This window comes from Gopherus flavomarginatus, chromosome 2 (assembly GCF_025201925.1).
Source record: "Gopherus flavomarginatus isolate rGopFla2 chromosome 2, rGopFla2.mat.asm, whole genome shotgun sequence".
Lineage (NCBI taxonomy): Eukaryota > Metazoa > Chordata > Testudines > Testudinidae > Gopherus > Gopherus flavomarginatus.
In genome coordinates, this window is record NC_066618.1 from 22,307,812 (window position 1) to 22,324,041 (window position 16,230).

A 16,230-nucleotide genomic window follows, 5' to 3' on the forward strand; every position below is an offset into this window, starting at 1 on the left:
ACGTTTTTTAAAAATAGATATAAATGATTTTCTGCTGCAGAATTTCCAGTGGTACAGGGATCCAAGTGGTGCCTCCAAAATGTACCCCTTTACTGCCTGGGTTGCTCAGGAGCAGGCAACACTCACCTGTGTGCCCAGGCACCTGATGTGGTTGACAGTAAAGGAAATCCTGAGTATCCCAGTGGTGATGTTGGATAGGTGGGAATCCTCTTTCCACCACTCTGCTGCAGTCCTTTTACTTGTAAAGGAAACTAAAACTGGTGATGCCTGCATCTGCCTGGGCACAGAAACATATCCAACTTGCATTTACACTGCCATCACTTACTCCACCTCTGAGTGGACACTCCACTGGATTTCAGAGTTTTAAACGCTTGCATGGGTGTGCTCGAAGACCTTGAAGCTGGACACAGCACTCTGTTGGTTCAGTGTATCAGTTCAGTCAATGTAACAAAGGGCGGAACAATCCTAATTTGAGATCATTCCAAGCTGCACACTCCATCTGAAGATTAGAGTTGTTTCAACCCAATGTTAGCAACTGTGGGTTCTGGTTCAATGAGAAGACCACTCTGCTTCTTCTCAGACAACCCCTTAAAGTCTCTTTGCTGTGCCCCTTCCCTTGCAGGCACCAAACAAGGGGCTGGTTACTCACCCTCCCTTCACTGCAGGTCCACCTCAGTCAGCTCTAGGCACAGCAAAAGCCTCTGCCTTGGCTTCAGTGAAGCCACCAACCACCTCCGAGCCTCCCTCCTTGATCAAAGCACTGGCAGTCTCATAGCAGCAGCTTCTGGCTTCCTATCAGCTCCTTGTACGGGAAGAACTCCACAAATGTAATCTCAGCTCCTCTCCAAAATGGAGCCCACTACATCTTTTCCCTGGGAGAGGAAGTATGTCTCAGTCTCTCTTCCCCCAAGGCACCATGGGAATTGTAGTCTCCAAGGCTGGATTGCAGCACTTAGCATCTTTCCAGCTGGAACACTCCCAATTAAGTTCAGAGGCCCCTCTACTAAAGGGTGCCTACAGCTGATTTACTGTATAATGTCACAAGCCAGATGTCAAACCTTTTTTCTCAAGGATACCATTGCAATGGACCTCATATAAGAGCCTAAATACAACAATACTTTTATAAATGGTCTGCGAATTTGTTGCCAGCTCCAGGGCCAACCAACCACTCTGGAAGTTGCCACTGACTTTTTTATTAGTTTTTCTTTTGTCCTTAGATGATGTTGCATATAATACCACACCATCTTGATAAAACTGAGGTCAAGTGAAGTGAAACAGAAAATGAATGTCTACAAGTTAAAACTGCAGTAGGGAGAGAAAAGATAATGTAAATATAAATGAGAAAACAAAAAGGAAAATATATCAAGTTGATTACAATATTTATTCACTTTGCCAAAGTCTTGACTCATGTAAGTACTTCCTTCTTTGTAGATGCTGCAGAAGCTGTGGTCATTGTTTGAAAAGGCAACATGCACAAAAAAGCATTTTTAGAGACAGTATACAACAGATATGGTTGCATTTTAAAATAATGTATCCTCTTTTCAACTGAAAAAATTCAAAATTTGGATTTTTTGTGCAACTCTAGTAAACAACCATATCAATTAAGTTTTCTTCCTTAGAGTTTTGAATGGTCAGATCCAATAGCAAAAAGTAACTTGACTTGGAAACATTTATCCAAGCCAAACCCACTAACAAATGGGACATAAACCATCGTTCTCATTTGTTCCTCAAAACAAAACAAAAAACAAAATGAAACAAAACAAAAACCCATGTTTTACAGTCTCTGCAATACAGTAACTACTCACTTAACATTGTAGTTATGTTCCTGAAAAATGCAACTTTAAGTGAAACTAATCCAAATTTTCCCATAAGATTTAATATAAATGCAGGGGTTTAGGTTCCAAGGACATTTTTGGGGGGCAGACAAAAGGCATTATATACTGTACAGTACTGTACTGTGGTGGGGAGGTGCCCCTGGCTTACCCCTGGGGCTCAGGGCTGGGGATGCAGGGTCTGGGAGGGAGTTACGGTACAGGAGAGCACTCAGGGTGGGGTGCGGGGTCTGGGAGGGCACTAAGAGTGGGGGTGCGGGAGGAGGCTCAGGGCTGGGACATGCAGGAGGTGCAGAGCACTTACCTGGGGTAGCTTCTGTTTGGTGCAGGGGGTGTGCAGGTGGCTCTGCGCAGCGCAGCACTGCCCCCATGGTCATGAATTTGGGAGCTCCCCCCGCCCCCACTGGCAGGCAGAGCCACTTGGAATGCAGGGGCTTTAGGGTCTGCAGGGTCCTGGACTAAGGGGGCCCCGGAACCCTGGCCTACAGCTCTAAAGCCCCTTTCGGAATGTGGCCCTGCAAGTACAGGCCGGAGGACTCAGGAGGAGCACAGCCAGCAGCCGGAGAGAAGGGCCGCTTCACTCCGGCAAGCTTTGAAGGGGAAAGCACCGCTTCTTTCCAGCTGCTGGCTGCGCGGCTGCCCCTGCTCCTCCTGAGTGGCGCTGCAGCCCCTAAAGCCCCTGCATTCCGGGTGGCCCTGCCTGACTGGGGGTGGAGGGGCAGCTTCCCTGCTTGCTCACTCCCTCTCCCAGAAAGGCCTAAGCACTGCCAAACAGCTGTTTGGCAGCGGGGGAAGCACTGGGAGAGAGGGAGGAAGGAAGGGGGAGGAGGCGGAGAAGAGGAACTTGTGCAATGCTCCCTTGTAAAGTCAGCCAAATGACGTTATAAGGGAGCACTGCACTACTTTAAATGAGTATATTTCCTAATGGAGCAGCAACATAACTTTGAAACAACATTAAGTGAGGAGTTACTGTACAAATAAAATGTAGAGTGTCAGTACTTATGTTGAATGGAAGCTGAACAGTCTGGGAATGCGCTGCCTTGGTGCATTCAGAGATTTAATTTTCCTTAAATATCAGTATAGGATGTTTTGCTCTGCATGAGACAGTGTCCCATATAAGCACTCTGAGTGGGTGGTTGCCCAAGGCTTCTTACATGAACTCTTTTTTCTTATAACACATGTTGCAGTAGTAGCTGCAGTTCCAAAGTAGTTTAATAACGGCTGTTAATTATTAGCCTTTTAGAATCACTGGTCAGAAACTGCTTTAGGAAACAAATGCAATTCCCTTTCTGGCATAGTGAATAAAAGAAATGCCATCACCCTCTTTTATTATTGCTTTTAATATGTTTTCTAGTGACATTTTTTACTCTGTTTGAATTTTAATGGAGTTTCACCAAGTGCTCCGATACTGCCTTGCATTTTTCTGATAAATTCACAAGGTCATCAGGGATAATTTGACCTTCATTCATACTTTTCCAGAATCTTATAAAAACTAGGGATGAGTGATCCCTTTGTGTCGTTCATTTCTTTGACTGTGTGATTAAACTATTTGGACAAAAAGGAAAATGAATACATATTTTAAGTCCTACTAACACCACCACAGTAAATAAGTTCAGGCATTTTAGTGCGTACTAACACAAATATGGAAGCCCAATGGATTTATAATACCTTGTGCATTCATTGGGATTTCTCTTCTTTGGTATCTCTCACAGTGCCTCGTGTTAAGTTGATTCTGAAGACCAGCTCCAGTGATAAATACTTCCATCTCCTTCAGGGACTGTACAATTTCATCAATCCTGCCTTCTATAGTGCTTTGCTTCCTGGCTATCTTTGTAATTCTGGTCTCTAGTAGATGGACAGTGCTGTCTAAGCAACCTCTTCTTGACAGCTCTGTAACTCTGGGAAAAAACACAGTTACTTTCCTGTATTGTAACTGGTTTTTTTTTTAAGATGTAGTTCACATATATATTCCATTCAGGTGTGTGTGAACCCAGTGTGTGCTGGAGCTTTCTGCAGCAGTACCTGTTAGAGGAGCACAAGCAGCCTGTATGTCCTTGTGGCTCCTCCCAAGGCTATATAAGAGCAGCACTGCCTAACACGCTCAGTTTCTTTAAGCCAGAAAACACCAGCGCAGAGAGTCTCAAAACTCCAGTGCAGAGGGGATGGAGGATAGATCATAGAAAATCCATGTGAACCATGTCTCAAAGCACAACATTTATAATAAAGGTTTTGCCATTCTTTGATGGGTTGCACATGTGTATTCCACTCAAGTGACTCACAAGTAGTACTATTAGAGGTGGAGCTTGGAGATTACTTAAAGATCTGATGCAAACTTTGGGAAAGTAATTCTGCAGATGCTATGTAAGTTGTCAGCATGGTGTAATGGTTAGTCAACGTACTCATGGAGGACCAAGTTACAGCCCTACAATTGTCCAATATGGGGACATCCCTCAAAAACTCTGCAGTAGGTTGAGCTCTTGTTAAATGGGTCGACGGTCACTGCAGTGGAGGGGTGTCTGCTACCCCACATACTGTTGTGATGCAGGAAGTAATTCATCTGGAAACTGATGAAACTCCCTCATCTTTAATTCTGTCGGCATAAAAGAGACAAAGAAACAAGAAGATAGCCTAAAAGGATTTCATCCTGCCCAGATAGAAGGCCAGTGCTCACTTTACATACACAGCATGAAGCCACTCTTCATCTCTATTTGAATGTGTCTTTGGGGGAAAAATACACATAGCTGTGCAGTTTGGTTCTGACGAAATGCTGATCCTACGTTTTCAACAAAAGTAGTAACTGTCGGTACTCCATCTGAACCAAACTATATAGCTTTACCTCTAATCTTCTGGCTGACATAATTTCAACGAAAAAGAATGTCTTCTGACAGGCAAAGAATAGGTTGCCAAAGGCTTGAATGGAGGACACATCAGAATCACTAATACAGTGGAGGTTCCCAAAGAGGAATCAAGTCTTCTACAGGAGGAAAAACATCAACAATGCCTTTTAAAAATCTAACAACCTTAGGATTGGGAAAAAATGGCTTCCTTTGAATGCAAAGATGGATTGCTGAGATCACAGCTAAGTGAACTCTCAGGGAACCCAGAGAAAGAACCAAGGATTTAAGGTGTAACAGGTACTCTGAAATGTCCTGAATCTTAGCATCTGTTGGCTGAATTCTCTGACCAGTGGACCAGATCAAGAAATGCTTCCATTTAGCTAAGTAGGTGGACCTAATGGACTGCTTCCCACTATTAAGTAGTATCTCCTGAATTGCCACTGACAAGTCCTTTGTTACTTGATCCAACCAGGCAGCAGGCATGCTGAGAGACAGGCTGCTCGGACCTGGGTGCCACATTTGTCCACACTGCAGAAATCCCAGGTGGAGCAATGGGGTTGAATCGAGAGACTGTGAAGATCTGGGAATCAGCACTGTCTTCACTAGAGTGGCCAATGAGGATTATCTTGGCACTACCTTGTTTCAATAGGAGTATGATCTGATGGATGAGCGGAATAGAGGGGAATGCATACGAGATGAGCAAATGCTATGCCTCCATATACACCAGGGGTCGGCAACCTTTCAGAAGTGGTGTGCCGAGTCTTCATTTATTCACTCTAATTTAAGGTTTTGCGTGGCAGTAATACATTTTAACATTTTTAGAAGGTCTCTTTCTATAAGTCTATAATATATAACTAAACTATTGTTGTATGTAAAGTAAATAAGGTTTTTAAAATGTTTAAGAAGCTTTATTTAAAATTAAATTAAAATGCAGAGCCCCCCCGGGCTGGTGGCCAGGATCCGCAGTGTGAGTGCCACTGAAAATCATCTCACATGCCACCTTCAGCACCTGTGCCATAGGTTGCCTACACCTGATATACACTGTTCTAAACCATCAACCACTCTAGGAAACACAGGACTGCAGGAGAACCCAGACCAATTTGTTCAATTGAGAGAGTATCAGAGGGGTAGCCGTGTTAGTCTGGATCTGTAAAAGCAGCAAAGAATCCTGTGGCGCCTTATAGACTAACAGACGTTTTGGAGCATGAGCTTTTGTGGGTGAATACCCACTTTGTCAGATGCATGTAGTGGAAATTTCCAGGGCAGGTATATATATATATGCAGGAAAGCTAGAGATAATGAGGTTAGTTCAATCAGGGAGGATGGGGCCCTGTTCTTGCAGTTGAGGTGTGAAAACCAAGGGAGGAGAAACTGGTTTTGTAGTTGGCAAGCCATTCACAGTCTTTGTTTAATCCTGATTAAATCAATTGAGAGACTAGCTTCTGCCACCACTGAAGGATGCATGGTCATAGCCTGATATGCAGAGTCATGTAAGTACATGAGACCAGGTGGCCTACTAGCCTTAAACATACCTGGACTGTGATGGTGAGGTGGCACAACTAGCAAATTGCCTCAAACCTGTCTTGAGGGAAAAAAGCCATCAATTTTGTAGAATCGAATAGAGCCCCAATAAACTCGATCCCCTGTGTTGGAATAATGAGGACTTCCCCTTGTTCAGCATGAGTATCAAATGACTGAAGAGATGGATGATGAACTGGACATGGCAAAGAATTCAAAGTTCAGATCTGCCTGGCGCTAACTAATCTCCATCTAAGGGAAGATGTGAATTCCTTTCCTCCACAAGAATGCCACCACCACAATGAGGTACTTGATGAATACACCTGGGGCCAAGGACAGGCCAAAAGGAAGAACTGTGTATTGATAATGTCATCTTGCCATTACAAATCTCAAATTTCCTGTGACTTGGCAATACTGCCACATGGAAACAGATATGATGTAAATCTGGCTCCAAGGCTAAACTTGATAAGTTTATGGAGGGGATGGTGTGATCGGGTAGCCTAATTTTGGCAATTAATTGATCTTCGATTATTAGCACGTAAATATGTCCTATGGTCTGTGATGGGATGTTAGATGGGGTGGGATCTGAGTTACTACAGAGAATTCTTTCCTGGGTGCTGGCTGGTGAGTCTTGCCGACATGCTCAGGGTTTAACTGATTGCCATATTTGGGGTGGGGAAGGAATTTTCCTCCAGGGAAGATTGAAGGAGGCCAAGAAGGTTTTTCACCTTCCTCTGCAGTATGGGGCATGGGTCAGTGGCTGGAGGATTCTGTGCACCTTGAGGTCTTTAAACCACGATTTGAGGACTTCAATAACTCAGACATAGGTTAAGGGTTTGTTATAGGAGTGGGTGGGTGAGAGTCTGTGGCCTGCATTGTGCAGGAGGTCAGACTAGATTACCATAATGGTCCCTTCTGAGCTTAAGTCTATGAATCTATGAGGGCAGCAAACCAGTCATTGTGATTTAGGCAGCGAAGGATTGATGCCAGGGAAATCACGCAAAATCTTATATATTTGCTATACTTATTGAAATTTTGAAGGTTGAGTATGGGTCTCAGATCCCCTTGGACTTGGGGATCAGAAAGTATTGTGAACCCCTTTCCCTGATATTGAAGGTGGATTTCTTCTCGGGCACCTAGAGTGAGCAGAATCAGAACTTTCTGAAGGAACACAGCTTTGTGAGATGGGGATGGAGAGGCTAGAGTATCCCAGTCTCTCAGTGCTTAGACCTCATTTTTGAGTTCTGATTTCTGGAGCACTGAAAAACTAGGATAATCTGTTCCCAAAGGGTTAGGGGGAGAGACAGGATGATTGCTGGTGGCTGTATTGCTATCCTTGAGGGAGAAATAAAATCTGGTGTTTCCCCAAAGATGACAGAGAACAAGCTGGTTGATTCGAGTCAGAGCTGGAGGACCTCCATCTCTGTGACTTGTGCCTCTTCCTCAAAAAGTCATGCTGCTTCAGAGGATATCCAGACTACCTGTAATACTGCTGAGAGTATTGTTGTTGTTATAGGGTCCTGTACTGCTATCTCTTGGAGCCTGGAGTACAGATCCCCAATTAACGAAATGTAGCACAGGAGTGTTTAAATGAGTGCAAACTCTCATCAGTTTTGTCAGAGAACAAAAACTGACCACCAAAATTGAGGTTCTCTATGGTTTGCTGGATGTCAGAGGCTATACTAGAGTTCTGTAACCAGAAGCTTCTTCTCATTGTTATTGCAGACGACATTCCCCCAAAACAAGCATCTGCCACACTGAGCATCAACTGGAGTGATGTATTGGCCACCAAGTGGTCTTCTGCCAGGATGAACTCCTCCCTTGTATCTTCAGGCAGCCTATCAGCAAGCATTGCTTCTCAGTTTACAAAATTATATTTTGCTAACAGTGCCTGCTGGTTAGCTATGCACATCTGGAAAGAGGAGATGAAATAAGTTAAGTCTCTTGGATTCTTTGGGAGCCGATCTGAATCTCCCTGTCACAACATCTCATTGGCAGCTGTGACCACAAGGAAGTATGGGGCACGGTAGAAATAAAAACACTTCAGGCCTTGCATTGGAATGTGATATCACTTCTCCGTGCACTTGGCTGCAAGCACAAAGAAGGCTGGCATGTCTCACAAGGCCTTCCAGTTCCAAAAGAGCTTCATTAATAGGCAAGGCTACTCTCCCATGGGCTGCTGCCTGAACAAGGTCCAAAAGCTTGAACATGTTCTCTTGGACAAGCTCAACTTCTGTGCCTAACAATTCAGCCATCTTCCTCAATATGTCCTGATAGGATTTTAAATCCTTTGAAACTAGGGAGGAGGAACTTGAGGCCACTGAGCCATCGAACAATGAAGACAACAGATTAACTGGGGTCAGCGGGTCCTCTTGCGGTATAACCTGCTCCTGCAGATACTACAACTCTCTTTAATGTGTCCCTTGCTGAGACACAAAAGACAATGCATGGGGGTGGGTGTCACTATTTAAAATAGACACCCCACATGATGGGCACTGCTTAATGACAGGCGAGAGTGCATGCCACTGGCGCCTCACACCAAAACTTACTGACTAAAACAAATAAAACAGTAAAAAAACCAGATATTGAGAACTAACTACTAACTAACAGTAAACGGTTGGGACTCACCACCCACGGCGCCTCCTGCTGGTGACTCTGGGAATTAGCTCAATTCCAGTGGAGCACCCCCTCCTGGTGGTGTCCTGTCCATTGTTCTGCCCTCTGCTCTCTGCTGCTGTCGCTGGATTCGCGTTGCTCCCTGCTCAGCGGCATCCTCTTCGAGGCCACTGCCCTCCGGCAGTGCCCCTTAGTACATCTACACCCCCTTCCGGGGATCGGTGATCAGCAGTCCTCCACTCCAGCCACCATGTGCAACCACACACCCCAAAGTCTAATCCCTCTTGTCAGGGATGGGGCATAGTCTATAATGGCTGCTCCCTACGGCCAATGGCTGGATGTATTGCAAGGAGGAAGGGGGGGATCCAGGCCTGCCCTCTACTCTGGGTCCCGGCCCAGGGACCCTCTGGCATCAGCCTCACTGTCCTTTTTCTTTCCCCTCCTCTGTCTGTTTCCCTGGGCTGCTTCCCCTACGGCCCCTTGCACCCACTAGGCCCTTCCCTTCAGGGTCTGCAGCCTGGTGGCTGTGGGCTAGAGCTTTCTAGCCTCCCTGAGCCTGCCCAGCACTGCACTGTCCGTGGTGCTAGTCTCCCCCTTGGAGACTGACCTTCCCTTGTCAAAGGCCTGGGACAGACTGACTGCTCCTGCTCTGGGCAGCCTTTATATATGGGTGAGCCTGGCCCTGATTGGTTCCCTCCAATCTGGACCCTGATTAGCTCCCCATAAGCCCTTTTCTGATTGGCTCCCGGGCTGCACAGACTCCCTGGCCTGCCACAGCCCATCCTCTCAGGGAGTGGGGAAGTCCACCCCACTACACTAACCAACTATTAACTAAGAAAAAAAGGCAGGAATCTAACTTGCTGGCTGCATAGACAAAAAACCCTGAGGTAAACCACACAGGGAGCGCAGACTCAGGAGATGGTTGGTGAGAAGGAACTGAGGCTGATGCCCATATGCAGCCTCTGGAGGCACAGGGCATGTGCAGCGCCCCAACAGGCACTGCTGCAGAAAGCTCTCCAGTTCTGGCACACCAGATGCGCAGACTGCTAAGTGGAACCCAGATGTGCAGCCATTCGAAGAAGAACGAGAAATGTTTTACCTCCTTCTCATACATTATAGAAGGCCCAGTGGCACAAGCAGCTTATTATTACATAAATTTCAGCAACCGGCAGAAGGGCTTTTTCCCTACCCATACCCAAGTCCATAAACTTTTCAGAAAATCTTCATAATGAGCATTGCCAGAGTCTTGACAAGGACAGCATGAGTGAAAATGCCATGTGGGATTACAGTACTGTGAGAAAACAAAACTTTGCAGCAAGGCACTGACAGCTGACAAAAACAGAAATAATCCCAGTGGGTAAAAAAAGCCATGAAAATTGTACCCTTGTGAAAATTTAATTCAACATAAAGTCAAGATCCTTTATTAAAGAGATTAACATCAATAGTATGACTCATTCAACTGTGTATTGTATGCTTTGCTAGTGTACTGTACTAAGGGTGGCAGAATAAACTGTGATGTGTTATTTGTGCTACATTCTACTTTATTTTATTGTATCTGAACATACAACCTTTCCTTCTGGCCTTTGCTTTGATCACAAACATCACTTGGAAGTAATCAATAACACCAAAAATAAAGAAAAATGAGGACAGATAGCCTAATTAGCAATAAGGAAATAGAGGTGGGCATGTTACCAGCAGAGGAAAACAAAGAAGTTAGTACTATTGACAGAATGTAAAAATCAGGAAATAAAAACCAATGACCCATTGTAAAAATTAAGACCAAAGATACTAGAGAACCACTCAAGATAACGAGCAACAAAAAATACCCTTAACTGGCAATATGGCTGATGCAGCTGCTAACAGGAATTTTACTCATTCTGAAATGAATTATAATTGATGTATTGTACAATCTTTCAGGTAAAATCTGTGTGGCATGTTGCTATGCCAGTAACAAAAGGTGCAGTTTGATCCTGTTCTTTTCATGGTAGATGTAGCCTTAGCTGATGCAGAGATAGTTAGGAGTGCTGCTGAAGGACAGGGCAAAACTGGAAATTAGAACTGCTCATGGAGCGATCTTTTGGAGCAAGTTAAGACTTTCTTTGAGTATTTCTGGACCATCTGCGTGATCTTGAATGAGCACGTTTCCTTTATGTCTATATTGAATGAAAGGGACATGATATTCTGTACAGTGCACAGGAAAGCAGTATTAACCATGCAAATGATCATCATTATAACTGACACAAATGGGTTGGAAGTGTGGAACTTGATAGCTACAGTAGAAAACAAAGACTTCCCTCTAAACCTCATTATAAGAATAATAGATTGGGTAAACATAGATAAAACTAACCTGGCAGAACTGTCACAACAATGGACACACTTGAACATTTCTACCAAATGAAGAGTTATAATTGGTTCTGTTTGTCCAGTTCTTTATGCACAATGAATACACCAGTATTTGCAAAGGATGGGGAGAGCAGGGAGAAAGTGTGACAAGCACTGAATGTGTGTATTGTATGTATCTGTTGTAGATATTTTTAAGGTGCCCATGGTTCCTAATTGCCAAGAATATTAGACGAGAGCTGAAACTGATATGAGAGCAAGCAGGCAGATAAACACCTCTGTGTGTTTTTGTAGAGTTCCTGAACCAGTTTTAATAGTGACATACCCTTTCCTTCCCTACCTGGTATTTAATATGCATATTCTACATCAGTCTCTTTCAATGCACTAAGCAGGAGACAGTCCAAATTTCATGCATAAGATTTCCCTTAGGGAAAAATACTGCATGCCCCTTTACAAGGATAAAATGCAGCAGAAAGGCCAACATGTCTAGGATGGTGGGCTCCAGATACAGAGATCAGGTGCAGAGAAATCCCGTACCAAAACAAGCTCAGTGATGGCTCTCTGCACAAGAGCATGGGGATGGCAGATAGATCATGAGCAAGTTAGAGAGTGGTGGGGTCTGGCAAGGGGTCCACAGAAAGTGGAGATCCACCAGTTCCAAATCCTGCAGGGAGCTGAGAGACAGTTAAGTAGTCACTAGGTACCTGGCTTTACAGTTGCCCCATATCATACTCACAGATGAGGAAGGATTCCCTCTCGCCAGCTCTTACAAAGTTGCTCTGAGCAAAGACCAATGACTTAGGCTTTGCTTGCAAGACAATGATTTAGCCCTTAATGAAGGGCAAGCTAGGATGCTGCAAGCTATATTTGTCCATTCCCATCCTCCTATTACATGCAGCCAGGCACTGACTGGTGTTCACATCAGTAGGAGGCAACTGGACAGGAAATAAATCCGCAGGCTATTTTGGGGTCCTGTAAGGGTGTATAACAAATCATTCCAACGTATATTTTGGAACAATTTAAAATGAAGATTAAAATTACAATGCTTTCCTGCTTTTATCTCTGTCTCCAAAACAGATGTGTTTATTCACTTATAACGCACAAAGAAGTTTGTTCAAGTTACTGTTCTTCATTTTGTTCAAAGTTAAGTTTTGTTAATTCCAATTAAGCCATTCGGAAAACAGATTCTACCTTTTCAACCTTTCAGTCACTTTAGAGTGAGAGTAGGGATTATCTCAAGGAAGATTCACTAATCATTCCTGGAGCCATACTAGTTTTAGTTGTTAAATGAAACCAGAGCAGTTCAAATAAAGTACAGGAATTAATTAGGAAGTTAGGAATTTATCCTTAGCTGATGGAAAGTTAACCCCTAGCAAACTGGGAGCCTAATGCAATTTTATCCTGTAATGTTCTGTGATGCATTCAAATGTACGGTAAATTATTCCTCAGCTACTAATGATTTACACTAGTGCAGTGGTTCTCAAACTGTGAATCGGAACCCCAAAGTTAGTTGTGACCCCATTTTAATCGCCAGGACGAGTATTAGACTTACTGGGACCCAGGACTGAAGCTTAAGCCTGAGCTCCACCCCCACCTCGGGCAATGGGGCTCGGGCTGCAGCCCCTTCTCCCCCATCCCGGGGTGGTAGGGCTTAGGATCTGATCCCTCCACACACACACACACACACGGGGTCATGTAGTAACTTTATTGTCAGAAGGGAGGCTGCGGTGCAATGAAGTTTGAGAACCTCTGTGCTAGTGTGAACCATGTCTACACTTGTAGAGGTACACCAATGGCTAAAATTTCAGTATAGACAAGGTTGAAGGCACAGACACACATGGTTTGCAGAGGGGACACAAACTTCCTTTAGATGCTTCACCAAAACACTGCTACATATTCACTGGCTCAGGATGTGTTCTGCCTGGATAAGAACTGCAGGATCCGGCCTGAAACATACTGATCTAAATTTTCTGTACCACACAATACCAAAACCCACAGAAAATAATGACACTACTCTACACCACGGAGTGTTGCTCCTTTGCCCCACGCATTTCTTGGATCCACTCTCATTCAATTTTTACTGTACCTCTATGTGAAAGCTTCTCTAAGATGATCCTTAGGTGCTGAAGAATGGGGGGTGAAATTTCGTATTTATATACATCTATCACCGGAACTCGCTGACATCTCCCAAACGCTCCATCTGCAGAAAAAGAAGGGGAAAGGAAAAGTAAAAAATTGTTCTCATTCTCTGAAAGGAAGAAACACATGATGAGATGTGCACTTGCAATATGTCCTAATTATATACTGCAGGAACTCTTTAGAACACAGTTTTAAAAAGTCATCAAAGGATTACTGGAATTTTGAAGTAGTCATGAAGCAATGCATTTTCTATCAGAATAAATAATACTGGAAGAAAATTATCCTGGTAGAGGCGGGAGAGAGGATCTATTGTATATTATAAAGTTACACGACTACACTTTAAAAAAAAAAAAAGGTAATTTCAGACTTCTGGCTTCCAAATCTTCTGATGTAAGGCTTCTTTTCTGACAACTGTGTATGTGTGAGGAAATTAATGTTCAGCATCTCAAACTTTCCAGATGAAAAGCAAAGCATCCAGAAAATATAAATATTAATTTTCAGGAATTATGAGGATTTGTTGAAATATTTTTAATGTAGGAATTGTGTGCTAGGCATTAGTAAATGCATGCTGAATCCATAATGCTCAGCAAAGGCTCATTTCAAGTAGTACCCTCTAATGAATGCAGTAAAAGACAACTGCTCATAGAACAATGATATATTAATGGAGCCTAATTTATTTAGCTCCATTCTATTTGTCTAAAATGACAAGACTCTTCTCATCAATGTCTTTTCAAATCACACCTTCTAATTAATTTAGGTCCTAATTAGTCTTTATTTAGAGAATTGTTCATTTTGAGACGAGCTTCCTGTGTATGTGTGGGAGGAAGGGGGGAGTTCAATCCTTCAAATTACCTTTCTCTCGTTCATATAAAAGACTAATTCAGAGTGTTGGTGCTTCACATACACTCTGACCATCTGCAGTTTTAGGTTTCAGAGAAAAAAAGTGGTTTCATTTATTGTTCAGTACAGTTTTGCTTTACAGAGTGATCCAAAGGAAGCCATTCAGATGCAACACATTTAATTAGAAAAATATTCTGCATAGTGCTGGTTTTAACTCAGTAATTACTGCACGTCTGATATCACATTTGTGTTTAAAAAGAACAGCTTCATCTGATTAGCAAAAAAACCAACATCAGGTATTAATTTGCAAGCATCCATTCACTTCTATGGAACTTTGCAGAATCAAAAGAATATTGAGAGAAGCAACTGGCCCAGTTGCTCTCAAAAGATGAATAATGCACATATGACAGTCTAGAAAACAAGCAAGTATGTGGCGTAGAAGAAAAAATGTAGTATTACCTTCATTATTCCATGTAAATAAATAATTGAAAGTAACTGACATTTATTTTCCAGTGTCCTTTTCAACCCTCCCTAACCCAAAAATGCCAAATAGGATTAACCCACATTAAAAATTCATCTCCTCATTCAATTTTTATTTCTGAAAATTATTTTTTAAGCTAAAATTTCAACAGGAAGGCACATAAACAGGTATGACGACTGGATCTCACTTTGAAATCCTGATGCAGTTTGAAATAGTCACAGTATCAAACTTCTTTAAAAAAAATCAAGAATTATCAATGTATAGTAAATACATTATGATCAAATAAGGCTTTGATTCATCAAGGAACTTAAGCATATGCCTATCTTCAAGAACATGGGTAGTCTCATCGAAGTCAACATGATTATTCACATGGTAAAGGTTAGCGTGTGCTTAAATACCTTGAGGGGTAGGGCATAAAACCTCAAGTGGTTAAAAATAACTAGGCTACAAATCTCAGTGGTTTAGAATTAAGAAACCCACATTAAATAATACAAACAATTAAGGTATTGGGAGTATTTTATTCTATGTTAGTTTTACATTCAGCTCAATAAAAAAAAATTAATCTGAGTCTAGAATCTAGAACACACTTTGTATTTAATTCCAATTACACCATTTTTTTACATAATATTTTAAGAGTCGTTGTCTGAAAAGCTATTTCTTCTGCAAGTTCTAGAATTTAAAAGTTTACTTGATACACTTATCTCTTTCTAAACTTGCATTTGGGATGGCAACTTTCATGCAAAGTCTTCAGCTTGATGCCACTGGAAACAATGAAGATAGTCAAACTCGAAAATTAAGGATTAGGTCCAAAGTCTGATCTGAGTTATGTGCCAAGAACCTAAATAAAGTTATAGGAACAGCAGAGGCAAAATATGTGAATCAGCTAATTATTTGGTCCTTCCACTTGAAATGCTGACATAATACGAATTAAAGGGGTACTCCTGGGTGCCACTGGAACCAGAACTTCCATTAATTACAATAGGAGAAGAGAGATGGGAAGAGAATGACATGCTACTACTATAGCTTCCAAATGGCATCTCTAAAATGGCTCCCTCGGAGGCATGACACACCCATTTTTGTGGTATTATGATCTTTACCTGCTATTGCACATTACATTGGCCTGTAAGCACCTTTCCAGGTCAATTGTACTTATCTACTGCCAGATGTTGTAATAAGTTATTCTATTGTGTTAGTATAAGAGCTCCCTCTAGAGTGGCAAAGTTACTACACTTGTGTAATAAATGCTAAATTATGACAACAATGGGAAACGAATTGAAGTTGTGATTAAATGCAGACAAAATGGGAAAGACCTTCAGAGTTAAATTGTTTGTTTATACAAAGTTTTGCAAAAAAAATTGTACCCCGAGAAATAATGCAACTCAGGAAAGACATCCACTCCACACACATGCCAGAATGAAGAAACATTGAGACAACAGATCAATATAAACATACGGTTATCATTAAAATACTATAATTTGTCAAGCATTGCCACTAGTAGTATCCCTTTATCATCGTAAAAACAACGAGGAGTTTGGTGGCACCTTAAAGACTAACAGATTTATTTGCCCACAAAATCTGTTAATCTTTAAGGTGCCACCAGACTTCTTCTTGTTTTTGTGGATACAGA

At 42.5% G+C, this 16,230-nt stretch overlaps 1 protein-coding gene across 3 annotated transcripts in view; it reads right to left on the reverse strand.

Annotated features, from left to right (window-relative positions):
- PTPRN2 (protein tyrosine phosphatase receptor type N2) overlaps nucleotides 1-16,230 on the reverse strand; it is a 1,080,816-nt gene that overhangs the window by 768,925 nt on the left and 295,661 nt on the right. For all 3 annotated transcript variants that reach the window (XM_050942222.1, XM_050942220.1, XM_050942221.1), the window contains exon 3: nucleotides 13,230-13,343. In XM_050942222.1, coding sequence (XP_050798179.1) covers nucleotides 13,230-13,343 — 114 coding nt within the window. The remainder of the gene's footprint in view (nucleotides 1-13,229; nucleotides 13,344-16,230) is intronic.